This window comes from Dryobates pubescens, chromosome 18 (genome assembly GCF_014839835.1).
Source record: "Dryobates pubescens isolate bDryPub1 chromosome 18, bDryPub1.pri, whole genome shotgun sequence".
Classification (NCBI taxonomy): Eukaryota; Metazoa; Chordata; class Aves; order Piciformes; family Picidae; genus Dryobates; species Dryobates pubescens.
In genome coordinates, this window is record NC_071629.1 from 15,879,856 (window position 1) to 15,892,435 (window position 12,580).

Consider the following 12,580-nt stretch of genomic DNA (forward strand, 5'->3'; position numbering starts at 1 on the left):
TGCTGCCCTTTTAGGGCTGCTGGCACCCAGGGCTGTGTCCTAGGAATGCTCCTACCCCCTGCCCCCAGGTCTGGGTCTGGGGTTCTTTCTTGGGTTGCCCTGTTGGGGGTCCCCTCTCCTGGCGACCCCCAGCTCCCTGGGCTCCCTGTGCCCCCTCACTAGGTGCTCAGCAACCCCCTGAGCTGGCACCATGGGGTACTGCTATGGCAGGTCCTGGGCAGGACGGTCGGCGCTGGCCATGGGAGGGCGCCACAGGCAGAGGCACCCCAAAGGCTGGCACAGTGAACCCTGTGGGGGTCGATGGGGCAGCGCTGCAGGTGTAGGGGGTGCACACCCCAAAATACCACGGGGGGTGTTGCCGGTGGCACGGGCACGGTGCTGCGACACCAAAAAGCAGCAGCATGCACCCGGTGGCGCCCATGGACCGCGCTGGGCGAGCTCGGAGGAGGCTGAGGAGCTGGGAATGGAGCTGGAGCTCGCACCCAGAGGAGCTGCTGTGATGACAGGGACACAGAGCACCTCTACCCCCATGTCACCCCTCCCAGCTGCCCACCGCGGCTCTCTTGTACCCCCAGGGAGGACAAGCCCTGCGTGGCCGAGCTCCTGCTGGCAGGAATGCTGTTTATCCCGAGGCAAAAATCCCCCTTTCCCTGATGGCTGGAGTGTGACAGCCCCAGTGTCACTATGGAGGTGAGGCAAACATCCCTCCAGCTCAGCTCCTCTCATCTTGCCACTGCTGATGGACCAGCTTGGCAAACCCTCAGCCCCCCTCACCATGGTACCCCTTCACAGGACCCCCATGCTCTGTCTACCTCCAATTTCATACCTTCATCCCTTCTCCTGCTTCTAGGAGATGGTGCTGGACCTCAGCATCTCCTGTCCCCCAGCAGGATACAGCCATGTAGGTGGGTGAGTTGTGGCTGTAGGCTGGAGCGGGTGGTGGGAAGGTGGTGTGAAGCCTCCAGATGTTGGGAAGAGACACAGAACAGGGGGGGTTGTGCATGTGGGGATCACAAAGAGTCCTGTGGCAAAGGGACATCAGTGCTCCCTCCAGCGTGGGCAATGCCTTTGTGGCTGAAGACGACTCTGAGGTGCTGCTAAAAAGGTGCTAACTCCTCCCTCGTGGTTGAGATCATCATCTCAAGTAGCCCAGGCTCTGCTTCCTCCCATCCTGAGGGCATTAATTGGTCTTAATTGCTCTAAGCAGCCTCATCTGAGACCTCCACCCCACACCCCGGGGCCCAGGAGACCATTTAAGCTCAACCTGGCGCCTGAGCTCCACCCTGAGCTGTGTTGTAGCTGCTTCAGCCCCTCTGCACTCAAAGACTCTGCTGGACCTCCTGCCTCATCCTCGTGACCCTGGCTGCTGTCCTGGGCCTGCTGGCTGGATTGTCACTTCCATGGGAGCTGCTGTGCCCCATGCATGGGGACATGCATCTTGGGATCTCCTCAGTAAGGCTGTGGGTAGCAGCTGGCAAAGCTTCTTGAACCCGAAGCTGTCCAGAACCTGCTTTCGAGACAGCAGGCTAAATCTCCACCCTGTGATACCCCCAGATGGCTTTTCCACGTGTCTGAGAGCCTTCAGTAGCTTCTTCATGTCTGACCATCACCCTCAAGAAGTCTCCTTCAGCCTCCGCTTGTGCCCAGGCCAAGAGCAAGGTGAACCCCAGGAAAGTAAGTGCTCCCTCTTGTCTCGGGCCAAGTGGTGCCTGAGCTTCAGCAAAGCCTTTCAGTGGTGCCAGGGTCACCAGACCCTGGGGTATGAGGGTGGGCACCCAGCAGCACTATGTCCTGTGGGTGGATTCTCCAGTGGCTGGGTGGGGTTGTGATAAATAGCTTGGTCTTTCCCAGTGCTTTTGGGGTGTCACTCTTCCATGTGGGGCTCGGGAAGGGTAGGTGGTTAGGCCCCTCTGTGTACATGGAGGAGTCTCCCCTGTATTGGGTTTCTGCTGGCTTTGTGTGGGGCTGGTGGGATAGATCCTGGTGCAGGAACCCTCAGCTGTTTTCCAGGGTGGGGTTCTGGTGGGGAGGGAGGCAGCTACAGAATCATGGAGTGGCTTAGGTTGAAGGGACCTTCAAAGGTCGTCTAGTTCAACTCCACTGTGGTCAGCAGGGATATCCCCAACTAGAGTAAATTGCTCAATCTGACCTGGAATGGTTCCAGGGAGGGAGCATCTCCCACCCTTCTGGGCAACCCGGGCCATTGTCTCAGCTGCTGGGACCTCTCCAGCTTTCTTTCTCTTTCCCCATCACCCAGCTGTCCTTTTCCTTGGCCTTTCCTTACATCATAGCCAGGCTAAAAATTTGGGAAGCCTTAAATTGCTTCCCTGTGGATCAGTAGTGGCTGGGGGTTCCCCACGTGGCTGCCTGCATCTCCACCTCCCTGGGGCATGCAGTGGGGTGCCCCAGGTGCTCATCCATCTTCTTGCTGCGAGGTCACCTGAGGTCTCTCTAGCTGCTTTCTCGGCTCTTTCGCAGTTTACTGCAGGCAGAGGGGTGCTGGGGGCCTCTCCCTCCTGCCAGCCCGGCACTGCTCAGACTGGTTTAGCAAGTGGTGGGGCGGCTGCTTCTCCTTTGAAGGGCTCCCAGGAAGGATTTGATGGCTGGAAATCTCCTGATGAGGAGAAAGGAAAAGACAAAAATAGGTGGTTTAGGGTTTCGGTGGGGGAGGCCAGGCAGTGGGTTTGCTCCAGCAGATTTGCAGATCTTTGTCTCCTGGTAGTGGTGAAAAGCAAGCTGGGGTGGGGGTGTCCCCTGCCTTTCCTGACCCTTGTGTGTCTCCCACAAGGCTCCCGACCGGCACCAAGGCTGAACCAGAAGCTCCTGGCCCAAACCTGGTGCGGCTTTGCCCCAGGGAGGCAGATTCAGAGAGGACCTGGGGATGTGCAGCACGGTGCAGTGAGAGGTGGGTGCTTCAGCCAGTGCTTTGGAGGTGGATGGGTGAGTTCAGGGGCTGCAGCAGGCTGAGGAAAAGCTGCTGCAGGAGGAAAGCAAAGCTCAGTGCCCCCCAGCCGGGCTCTGGCCCCACATGCCTGCCACCACCTCCTTGGTGGCATATGGCATGGGCCCGGTGCTGTGATGCTGGGCTGTCACCGATGCTGTGGGGTTTCCTTGTGACCCACCTCAGTGGTCCCCAACTGCTGAGGTCTGAGGATGGGTTTGAGCTCCTGGGGCTCAGCAAGTGCTGCTGGGGTGTGCCTGGGGGTGCCTCTGGCTGCCAGCAGTGTGTGGGATGGCTTGGGAGGTGGGAGCTGGGGTGTATAGCTCAGCCTGACCCAGATTTCCTCCAAATTTGGACTCTTCCTTGCCTTTAACTCAAGATTCTGTAACTCTGCCCAGGGCTTCACCTGCTGGCTCCTGCACCTGTGAGATGTGGACCTGTGTGTCCTTTCTCATTTTACCCACGAACCCTGAGTGCTTGATCCTCACCCAATGCCAGGCAGGAGGAGCAAGCCTCATCCCCTCTTTCCCTAGCAAAGAGGAGACTTCAGCTATGGCCCATGGTTTGGGAGCCCCTTTCAGCCCCACCATGGACCCTCCTTCACCCCCTTCACAGGGTCCTCTTTCTCAACCCCCCTTCACTACCTTGAGGACAGCTTTCTTCTGCAGAAGTGGTTTCTCTTCCTGGGGAGCACTGTGAGGAATATAGTTTGTCTATCTGGGTGATAGGAGAGCTGCTGTTATCACTGTGCCTTGCTCAAGCAACACATGATATCCTCAGTGTTGTGTGGCTTGTGGGGATGAAACAGGGACCTTGGCCCAGAGCTGACTGGGGTGCACCTGACTTTGTGGTTGCAGCATGATGGGGCCTTCTGGATGGACATGCTGGGGTATGAGCAGAGAAAGGCCACAAGGATGATCAGGGGGCTGGAGCACCTCTCCTATTGAGACAGATTGAGGGAGTTGAGGCTGTTCAGTCTGGAGAAAAGAAGGCTCCAAAGAGATCTTATTGTGGCCTTCCTATCTGAAGGGGGCTACAGGAAAGCGGGGGAGGGACGTTTTAGGGTGTCAGGGAGTGATAGGACTGAGGGGAATGGAACAAAACTAGAAATGGGTAGGTTCAGATTGGATGTTAGGAAGAAGTTGTTCCCCATGAGGGTGGTGAGAGACTGGCACAGGTTGCTCAGGGAGGTGGTGGAAGCCTCATCCCTGGAGGTTTTGAAGGCCAGGCTGGATGTGGCTCTGGGCAACCTGATCTAGTGTGAGGTGTCCCTGCCCATGGCAGAGGGTTTGGAACTAGATGATCCTTGAGGTCCCTAACAATTCCATGATTCCTGGAGACTGTGGTGGGGGTGGATGGAACAAAGTGCCCGTTGGTGTTGATGGACTCAAGGCTGTTTGCCTTCCTGCAGGGCTGGTGGCAGATAAGGGCTTTGTGGGTGGCTTTGGCCCATCTCTGAAATGAGAAGCTGCTCTGCCTTGGGAACTCATCACCAGGTTGATCTTCAGTGGGCAGAGATCTCCCCAGCATGCACCCAGAATGAGTGGATTCAGTGGTCTGCATGCACCAGGAGCTCTAATTCTGCTTCCACAGGATAACTCTGGATTCAAGAACACATTTGTCCCCAAATTTAAGCAAGATAAATGGACTCAAAGTTGTCTTCTGAGCCTAATACCTAAATTTCCACCTGACTATTGCACAAGTGCAGCAGCTGAAATCTTCATCAGGTCTTAACTCTGATATTTTTCACCCAAAGTTCTTATAACAATGTACTAGAGCATTCCTCAAGGCTTTCTGATGGTGGGTGGGATGTTGACCATCATGTGCCTGCTAAAGGTGGGCCTCTGCTGTTACCTGCTCCTCCAAAGATGGAAAGATGGCTTTACAGAGCCAGCTAACTGCTTGGTGTAGCCCTTCAGCCTGTGCCCCCTTGCATTCCCATACCCTCACCCTCAAGCTTTGCTTGTATGGTGGGTTTTGGTTTCCATCTCCATGCTTAGTTCTGCATGGCTTGGTGGAGGTGGCCTCTGTCTCCCTGGCATCACCTAGGAGCCCATCCTGTCCCTAGTATCTGTTCCAGAAGGCAAAGCCACGAGGGAAGATGCTCCTGGATAGGCCTGAGCTGCTCTCCCTTGTTTGCTTTTCCAAGGGCTCAGCACTTCTGACTGCCACAAGAGCTGAGCTTGCCCCTGTTCATCATGAGCTGCTCCTCAGGAGGACCTGGACGTTGGTCCAAAGTCTCACATCGATTGAGGCCGTCGGTGTTTGCTGTGTGTTTCTGCTGCTGGCAGCTGGGGGTTGATAAAATCTGGCTGATCTCCATCCTGTGCTGTTCTCCCTGTGTTTGAGGGTCTCATCCTGCTCAGGGCCAGCCTGTCTCCCAACTGCTCTGTAGACTTGGTGCTCTCAGAGAGGCAGCACTTTGCATCCAACCCTCCTCACCCTGCTCTCTGGGGTGCTCAGCTCCCCCCAGCTGATGGCTTTTGGACCATGGCATGGGGGGACTCCAGCTGCGAGCCACCACAACTCACTGCCTGGAGTTCTGGCCTAACTGGAACCATCATGGGCCTTGACCACCTGCGTGGCTGGTGGGAAGTCCCCAGGGTGGCAGCGACTCCACGTGATCAGGCTTCCCCCTTCCCAACTTTTCTCCTGCCCAGGGTTGGGTAGAGCAGCCTTAGCCCCCTCCACACCCTGTTCTGCGGCCCTCAAGGCTCCTGAAGGTGCTGGGGTTGTCCCTGGAGTGGGTGACAGAAGCAGACCCCTGTGATCCTACCCAGGAGGCACCTGAAAGTGGGGCAGGGAGGTCTCAGAGCTGATTGCTTGGGGTGGGTAAGGATGGAAAGGAGGGGGTGAGAAGATGCTGTGACCAGGCTGTCTGATGGCCTGACACAGCTCCTCAGGGAGGTGCTGGGGACATTAGGGGTTGGAGGTGTCTGGAAATGACCTTTTTTTGGGGTGGTTTTGTGGGGTGTGTAGTGGTTTGTGTGTGTTTGTTTTGTTTTTTCCTCCTCTCCATCCAGAAAGGTGATTTTTAGCTTCATGTTATCATGGAAACATCATTGAGGTTGGAAAAGGCCTTTAGGCTCATCCAGTCCAACCATTTTCTAACTCTGCCAAGCCATGCCCCTAAGCACCACACCCCTGCGGCATTTCTTCATATACTGATGTCTTGAGTAGAGGGACACAGTCAGAATGCAAACCTAGGATCACAGAACGGTTTGGGTTGGAAGGGACCTTCAAGACCATCATGTTCCAACCCCCCTGCCATGGGCAGGGACACTTCCCCCTAGCTCAGGTTGCTCAAGGCTTCACCCAGCCTGGCCTTGAAGGGAGGAGGCATCCACAGCCTCCCTGGGCAACCTGTTCAGTGTCTCCCCACCCTCGCTGTGAAGCATTTCCTCCTCATATCCAGTCTGACTCTATGGTGGCTCAGTTTTCACTAAGAGCAAAATCAACTCCGAGGGTGAACGATGAGGGCTGGGGAAGGAACATCTACCGCTCCTGATCTAGCGAAAGGTGCCCTGCCCACGGCAGGGTGTGTGTGTGTGTGTGTTTGGATTATCTGATCTATGAAGGTCCCTTCCAGCTCCAACCACTTTATGGCTGATTCTCTGAGTGGCGAAGCTCCCAGCCTCCCGCTCCCTTTTTATCTGCCGGTGGCCCGCTGGAGCTGCCGCCGGTGAGGCCGTGGGCAGGAGCCTGATTGGCTCGGAGCAGCTTCTCCACCACTTCCAGGTTGGTGTTCCTCCTCCTGCACCCAGGTAAAGCCTTCCTGCGACCCGGCACCTGGCCTCCCAGGATTAGCAACTCGCTCCAGCTCGCCTCTGCCTGTTTTGTTGGTGGTTGTTTTTTTCCGCCCCCCCCCCCCCCCCCGCCACCTTCTATTTATTCCCCTCCCTCTTTTTTTTTTTTCCCCCTTCCTCCTTTTTCCTTCTTTTTTTTTGGTCTTTTTTAATTACTATTTTGAAACCAGGTTTGTTTTCCACCCCCGGGGCAGCGGGCGCGAGGGGTGCGGGAGGAATGAGCAGCGGGCTGGTGCTCCGCACCCCGCTCCCCGAGGACACCTCGGCCTTTACGCCGCTCAAGCCTGTCAGCATGTCAGGGGAGGCTGGAGAGGACCCCCCAGTCTTCGAGGACATCAAACCCCCCAGCCGGCCCCTGGAGAACCCACCCGACCTGACGCAGGTAAGGCGAGAGGCTGGCGGCTTGCTGCGGGGCGGTGGGCAGGGGCTACCTTCGCACCCGCTCGGGGGTGATCCCCCTCCTCCTCCTCCTCCTCCTCCTCCTCCTTTTCCTCCTCCTCTCCTGCAAACGTGGAGGTTTTGGATTTAATTTTGCTGCTGCCTCCCGCAAAGGTGGGATTTTGGACTTAATTCTGCTTTGTTTTCCTGCTCCCTGCTAGAACACCTCCCTGGCTTTGTACGCTTGTGCTTCCCCCTCTGCCGGATTTTCTCCTGGGCGTGTTGGGTTTCAGAGTTGTTGGGTTTGGGGGGGGGTCTTTTCCCTTTTTTTTTCCCCCCCTTTTCTTTTTTTCTTCTTTTTCTTTCCTTTCCCCCTCCTGCCTTGCTCCCAGACCTCCTGTTTGCTCCTTCTGGAGCAGATCCTGGTGGGTTTTTGCTCACTCCCTACAGCCAGGTCTTGATCCTTCTCTCCTGGGGCTGGCAGGTGAGGGGGTGCTGAGAGTGGCTCTGTGCTACTACTGCTGCCTGGCTGGGAAAGGAGAAGGCAAGAGGATTGCTGTGCCTGTGCTTGATGGGGGGTTGGGGGGTAGGGGGGTGGACAGGAGGTTATTTTCTCTTTTATTTGATGATGTTTTGGTGGTTTTGCCACCATGTCAGGCAGGGAGCGCTCCCCAGCAGCGTCCTCGCCACGCACGCTGCGGATAAAGCCTCAGATAAGCGGCTTTGGGGTGTTGCTGCCCCCACACCCCTCTTGCACACTTGTCCCTCTTGCCTGCCCACCCCTGCCCTGGGCTGTGGCAGAAGCAGGTCCAAGCCCTGCTGCCCATCCCGAGCAGGGGGACAAAGCTCCTCACCAGCGGTGACGAAGCCCTTGTCCCACCATGAAGAGCCTGCAGCTGCTCTTGGTGGGTGAGGGGGTGAGGCAGGCCTGTGCCCACCTTGCTGCCGTGGCTTTGGCCCCTTTTCCCCGGGCAGAACGGGGCGAGCTGGGGTGCCTGGAGCTGCCGGTGGGTAATGATTAACCCTGCGCCCCACGGCCCCAGCGCCATTTTGTTCGGGCTGGGAGGGCGGCTCTGGCCCCTCGCTCCCTGGCCACCCCGCAGGCACCCCCTGGGCCGCCATTCCTCCGGGTACCCCCAGCAGGGCATCCCCACGGTGGGTGGCAGGGGTTGGGGCTGGGTCTGTGCTGCTTGCTTCCCTTCTCCCGGTGGCTCCGATGGCCCAGGGGCTGGTTGTGGGGCTTGGCTCTGCGGAGGCAGGCGGTGGCACCGTCTCCATTGCCGGTGTGGTGGTCACGAGTGGTGGCCATAGAGGTGAGGGCCAAAATGTGGGGAGAGGGCTATGCAGCCCTCTTCTCGTTCCCTTGGTGGTCCTGGCTTGGTGCTTCTCCCCGTAACCCTCGGGTTAGTGGAGCCCCAGCCCCTCCATGCTGGGGTTGGGTGGCTTGTCTGCAACCCGAGGGCCAGGCGGTGGCTCTTCAGAATGGTGTGGGTTATATCTGGGGCCTGCTCCTGGTGGGAAAGGACAGCAGCTCCCTGTTTGGTCTGGGGGGAAGGTGAAGTTTTTCTCTCCACCTTTGTAGCCCTGTGGGATGAGGCAGCAGGGCTGGTGTTTGCCCCACACCTCAGCCATGGCTCTGGGGGGTAGGTGGGCTGTGGTGTTTTGTGGCTTTGGTCAGCCCTTCTTGCCCTTCTGGGGGACATGGGGATGACAAGCCCCACCTGTAGCTGGAAACAGCTTCATCCCATGACACCATCCTTGCTGCCCTTTAAAGGGGAGAGGGGTTTCTCACCCTGGTTTGGTCCCCAGAGCAGTGCCACCCCACCATGGGCTTGCTCAGAGGGTGGGTGGCTGATGGGAGCTGTCACGAGATCAGGCTGTGTCCATCTGGGGACAATGGGAGCCCTGAACTGGAGGCTGGAAAGCTGCAGGCCTGGAGCTGAGCTCCCCCATGCTCAACTCCAACCAGCCACATCAGGATGACTTTGGAAACCCACCACCCAGGGTGCAGCGTTATGGGTGGCAAAACCCCTGACAGCCCTGGGCCAGGACCACCCCCTCATCTCCTGGGAAGGAGTTTTCCAGCTGCTGGCCCCCTTTCTCTTAACAAATGCCAAAGGTTGTGATCGTTGTGGATGCAGAAGAAGCTGCTGTAGCTGGAGGGTGGAAAAGCTGGATGTGGCTGCACGTCTGGGAGACGCTTTGCTCCAGGAGGGCGTTTATCAGAGCAGCTTGACAAGGCTGAGGGAAAAGGCTGTGACCTGTCAGAGCTCCTGCTCTGGCTGTGCCCCCACGGGGCATTTCCAGCTGCTCCAGCTCTTGCCCGCTTCTGGATCCGGCAAAGAAAGGAGCAAACTGGCAGCTAATCTCTTTTATCTGGCTTGGCTGCAAAGTGCCCCTTGTCCCAGCCCCTCCACAAATCGCTCTGCAAACAAAGCTGGAGGGTGGGAGCTGTTTGCTGTCGAAATTTTCAGTCGATCCAAGTCAGGTGGAAATGGATCCTTTGTGGAGTTCATGATCACAGTGGTGTGTGTGTGTGTGGGGGGGGGCTCATTCTTCTTCTTTTTCTCCTCTTTCTCAGCTCCCCCTGCCCCAAATGAAAACAACCACCAAAAAGAGCAAAGAGGAGGGAAAAAGGGGCTTGTGAGAGAAAAGTGCTGCTTTTGCTGGTTTGTGTTAGATCAGCCAAAAGGGTGAGGCATTGGAACAGGCTGCCCAGGGAGGCTGTGGATGACCCCTTCCTAGAGGTGTTCAAGGCCAGGTTGGATGAGGCCTTGAGCAACCTGGTCCAGTGGAAGGTGTCCTTGCCCGTGGCAGGGTGGTTGGAGCTAGCTGGTCCCTTCCAACCCAACCCATTCTGTGAATCTATGAAAAAATGGAGGTTTCCCCTTTAAATCTCCAGAGGCTGATGCTAAGATGAAGGTAAAAAACAATAAGTGAAACCAGAAGACCTGTGCAGGGAAGCACCTTAGAAGAGGAGGACATGGTCCCTTTCATGGCTGTTGGGTACCCCCTGATGAGGATGGGGGCTGGGGGCTCACCAGGGCTTGCTCTCCAGGTTTGATGAGCCAAAGCAGCTCCTGGGCACTTTGTTGTTACCTGGGGCTGGGAAACCCTCCTGAGATCATCTGTTTGTGTCCTTCTGGGCTGGGCTTGACCTCATGGCAGATGAGCTACCCTGCTACCAAGTCCTCTAAGCCACCCATCTCTTCTGAGCCCCCTGGAGCCACCTTATGCCATGGTGCCTTAGGTGTGTGGTTCCCAGTGGTGCAAACCTGATCCTTGTCCGCCTGTGAGAGCTGCCCCTGAGCAGACAGCTGTGGTGCTGGCCCACATCTGGGGAGAACATCTTGGGAGATGTAGAAACTGAAGTTTCCATGATCCTGGAGCTTTTCCTAGGAGGCTGACAGCATGACCAGGAAGGAGATGGCACTTTCCCTGCCCACTACATGCAAGACAGGAGCTGGCTCCTAATAGGCTCTCCTGTAGTTCTGAGGAGCATGAGGTGCTGGTGAGGTGGAAGGAGATGGCCCACACTTGCCCCAAGGTTGGGTTTACCACAATTAAGAGGTGGCCACTGAGGTGTTGGCTCTACTATCACCTGCTGGGTGCAATCACCTGTCCTTGAGGATTCAGGGAAGGCAGAGCCTCTCAAGTGGTCATACCAGTCATGTAAGGATCTGATGAAGAAACTGCTGGAAGGAGATGGACAAACCCCCTCATCCCATACCTCTATTTAACCCCTTGCCTACTTGTATCAGGAGCCCCAGGGGCAGTTGTACTGCCACTGGTGAGCAGCTAGTGGGGCAGCAGCTGTCATGGGTGAGGAGGAAGGTCCTGAAGAGCCCCAGAACAGCTCTTCCTTCCTTGTCTGGCTTCCCTTGGGTGGGCTGTGCTGCTGCAAGCTGAGAAATCATCACAGACAGCTCCTCTTGTGTCCTGCAAGCCCAGTTCCTATCCCCCCTCACCTTGGTGCACCTCCCTTCTGCCCTGTCTGAGGGCTGGGTGGGTGTCTCCAGCACCTGGGAGGTGCTTCACAGGTTGGATTAGATGGTATCAGGATGGTGCTGTTCCCCAAGAGCTCTTCCTGGCACTTCAGGTCCTCAGTGCTGTGATCCTTTTGTGCCATGGTGTCCCTCTGACTTTATTCTGGCTGGGACTTAGTTTCTGGTATCACAGGAGAAGCCAGGCCAAGCACTTTGAGGTGTGCTCCAGCTTTCTGGACAGCACAGGAGCGGTTTCAATCCTGCTTGGTCCCCGTGTGCTGTGTCCTGCATCCCCTTCGGCCACGTGCTTATCGTGAGCACAGCAGTGACTGGGTGGTGCCTCTCTTGGACCAGAGATGGACCCTCCTGCTCTCTGGTGGTCCAACACCCTGGGACCAGGGTGATGGGTCTTGGTGATAGAGATGTGGTTTGCATCGGGGTCAAGGAGGAGTCCTGCTGCACTTCACCTATCAGTAGGGATGTGGAAGTCCCCAGCACAGCTAGCGAGGAGTGATTCATTTCCATCAGCAGTTGCACGGATGAATTCAGCTTTTCTGCAGGGAAGGGGAAATGTGACCTTTGGAATCTTGAGCTGGGCCTTTAATGAGATGTTGACAGCTTGTTGATGCTGAAGGTACCTGATCTCAGGAATCTTTCTGCAGTTTGATGTCACTCTGAGGGTGCTCAGAGGGGACTGGAAGTGTTGGGTCCTCTCCCGAGGTCCTCCTTGTGCCCAGCACACTTAGGACACTGCTGAATGTGGCCCCAGGTATGGGGACACCTCAGGCTCAGGGGGGTGGTGGCTGTTGTCAAGGCTGCACCCATGTTTGAGGAGAGGATTTGGGCTTGTGGTGTGGCAATGTGAAGGTGTTCTGCTGCCTCTCTGCTGGATCAGGACAGTGCAGGGGGACTCCAAAGGCTTTGCTCAGCCACGTGTGGGACAAGCAGTAATTCACAGCCCTGGTAGGAGCCATGGGCTACCCTCAGCCCTCACTCATCCTCTGTTCCAGCAGCTGAGCAGGGAGCTGGGCTCAGGCATCTGCCAGGATCCCACCTCCACAACTTGCAAACAGGAGTGGAAATAGAACAAGCTGGTGGAACGTGCTTGAGGATTCAGCAGCTTGGTCCCTTCCTCTTTCTGAGCTGCTTGGTCCGTGTAATGTGCTGCTGTGGGTAGGATGATGTGGAGCTTCTTCACTCCCTCTTTGCAGAAAGGTTCAAATGTGTCCAGAATTAGTGTTCAAAGAGCGCTGGCAGCCTGGGCAGGCTTGAGGGGTGTGCAGGAACAGGCTGGTGATGCAGAGACGTCATGTTAAAGCCCAGGCAAGGAGGAATGAGCTCACTTATAGGCTCACAGAGTGGATTGGGTGGGAAGGGACCCTTAAATACTATCCAGTCCACCACCCCCTGTTGTGACCTTGCTCAGAGCCGCAGACAACACCACCTGTAATGGTTCCAAGGATGGGACA

General features: G+C 56.7%; 2 protein-coding genes across 2 annotated transcripts in view; both read left to right on the forward strand.

The window, feature by feature from the left end:
• The window catches only part of NSDHL (NAD(P) dependent steroid dehydrogenase-like), a 277,264-nt gene that overhangs the window by 41,032 nt on the left and 223,652 nt on the right, over positions 1–12,580 (forward strand). The window lies entirely within an intron of this gene.
• The window catches only part of LOC104297830 (Krueppel-like factor 5), a 32,210-nt gene continuing 26,558 nt past the window's right edge, over positions 6,929–12,580 (forward strand). The window contains exon 1 of the mRNA XM_054169497.1: positions 6,929–7,129. Coding sequence (XP_054025472.1) covers positions 6,965–7,129 — 165 coding nt within the window. The 5' untranslated portion in view covers positions 6,929–6,964. The remainder of the gene's footprint in view (positions 7,130–12,580) is intronic.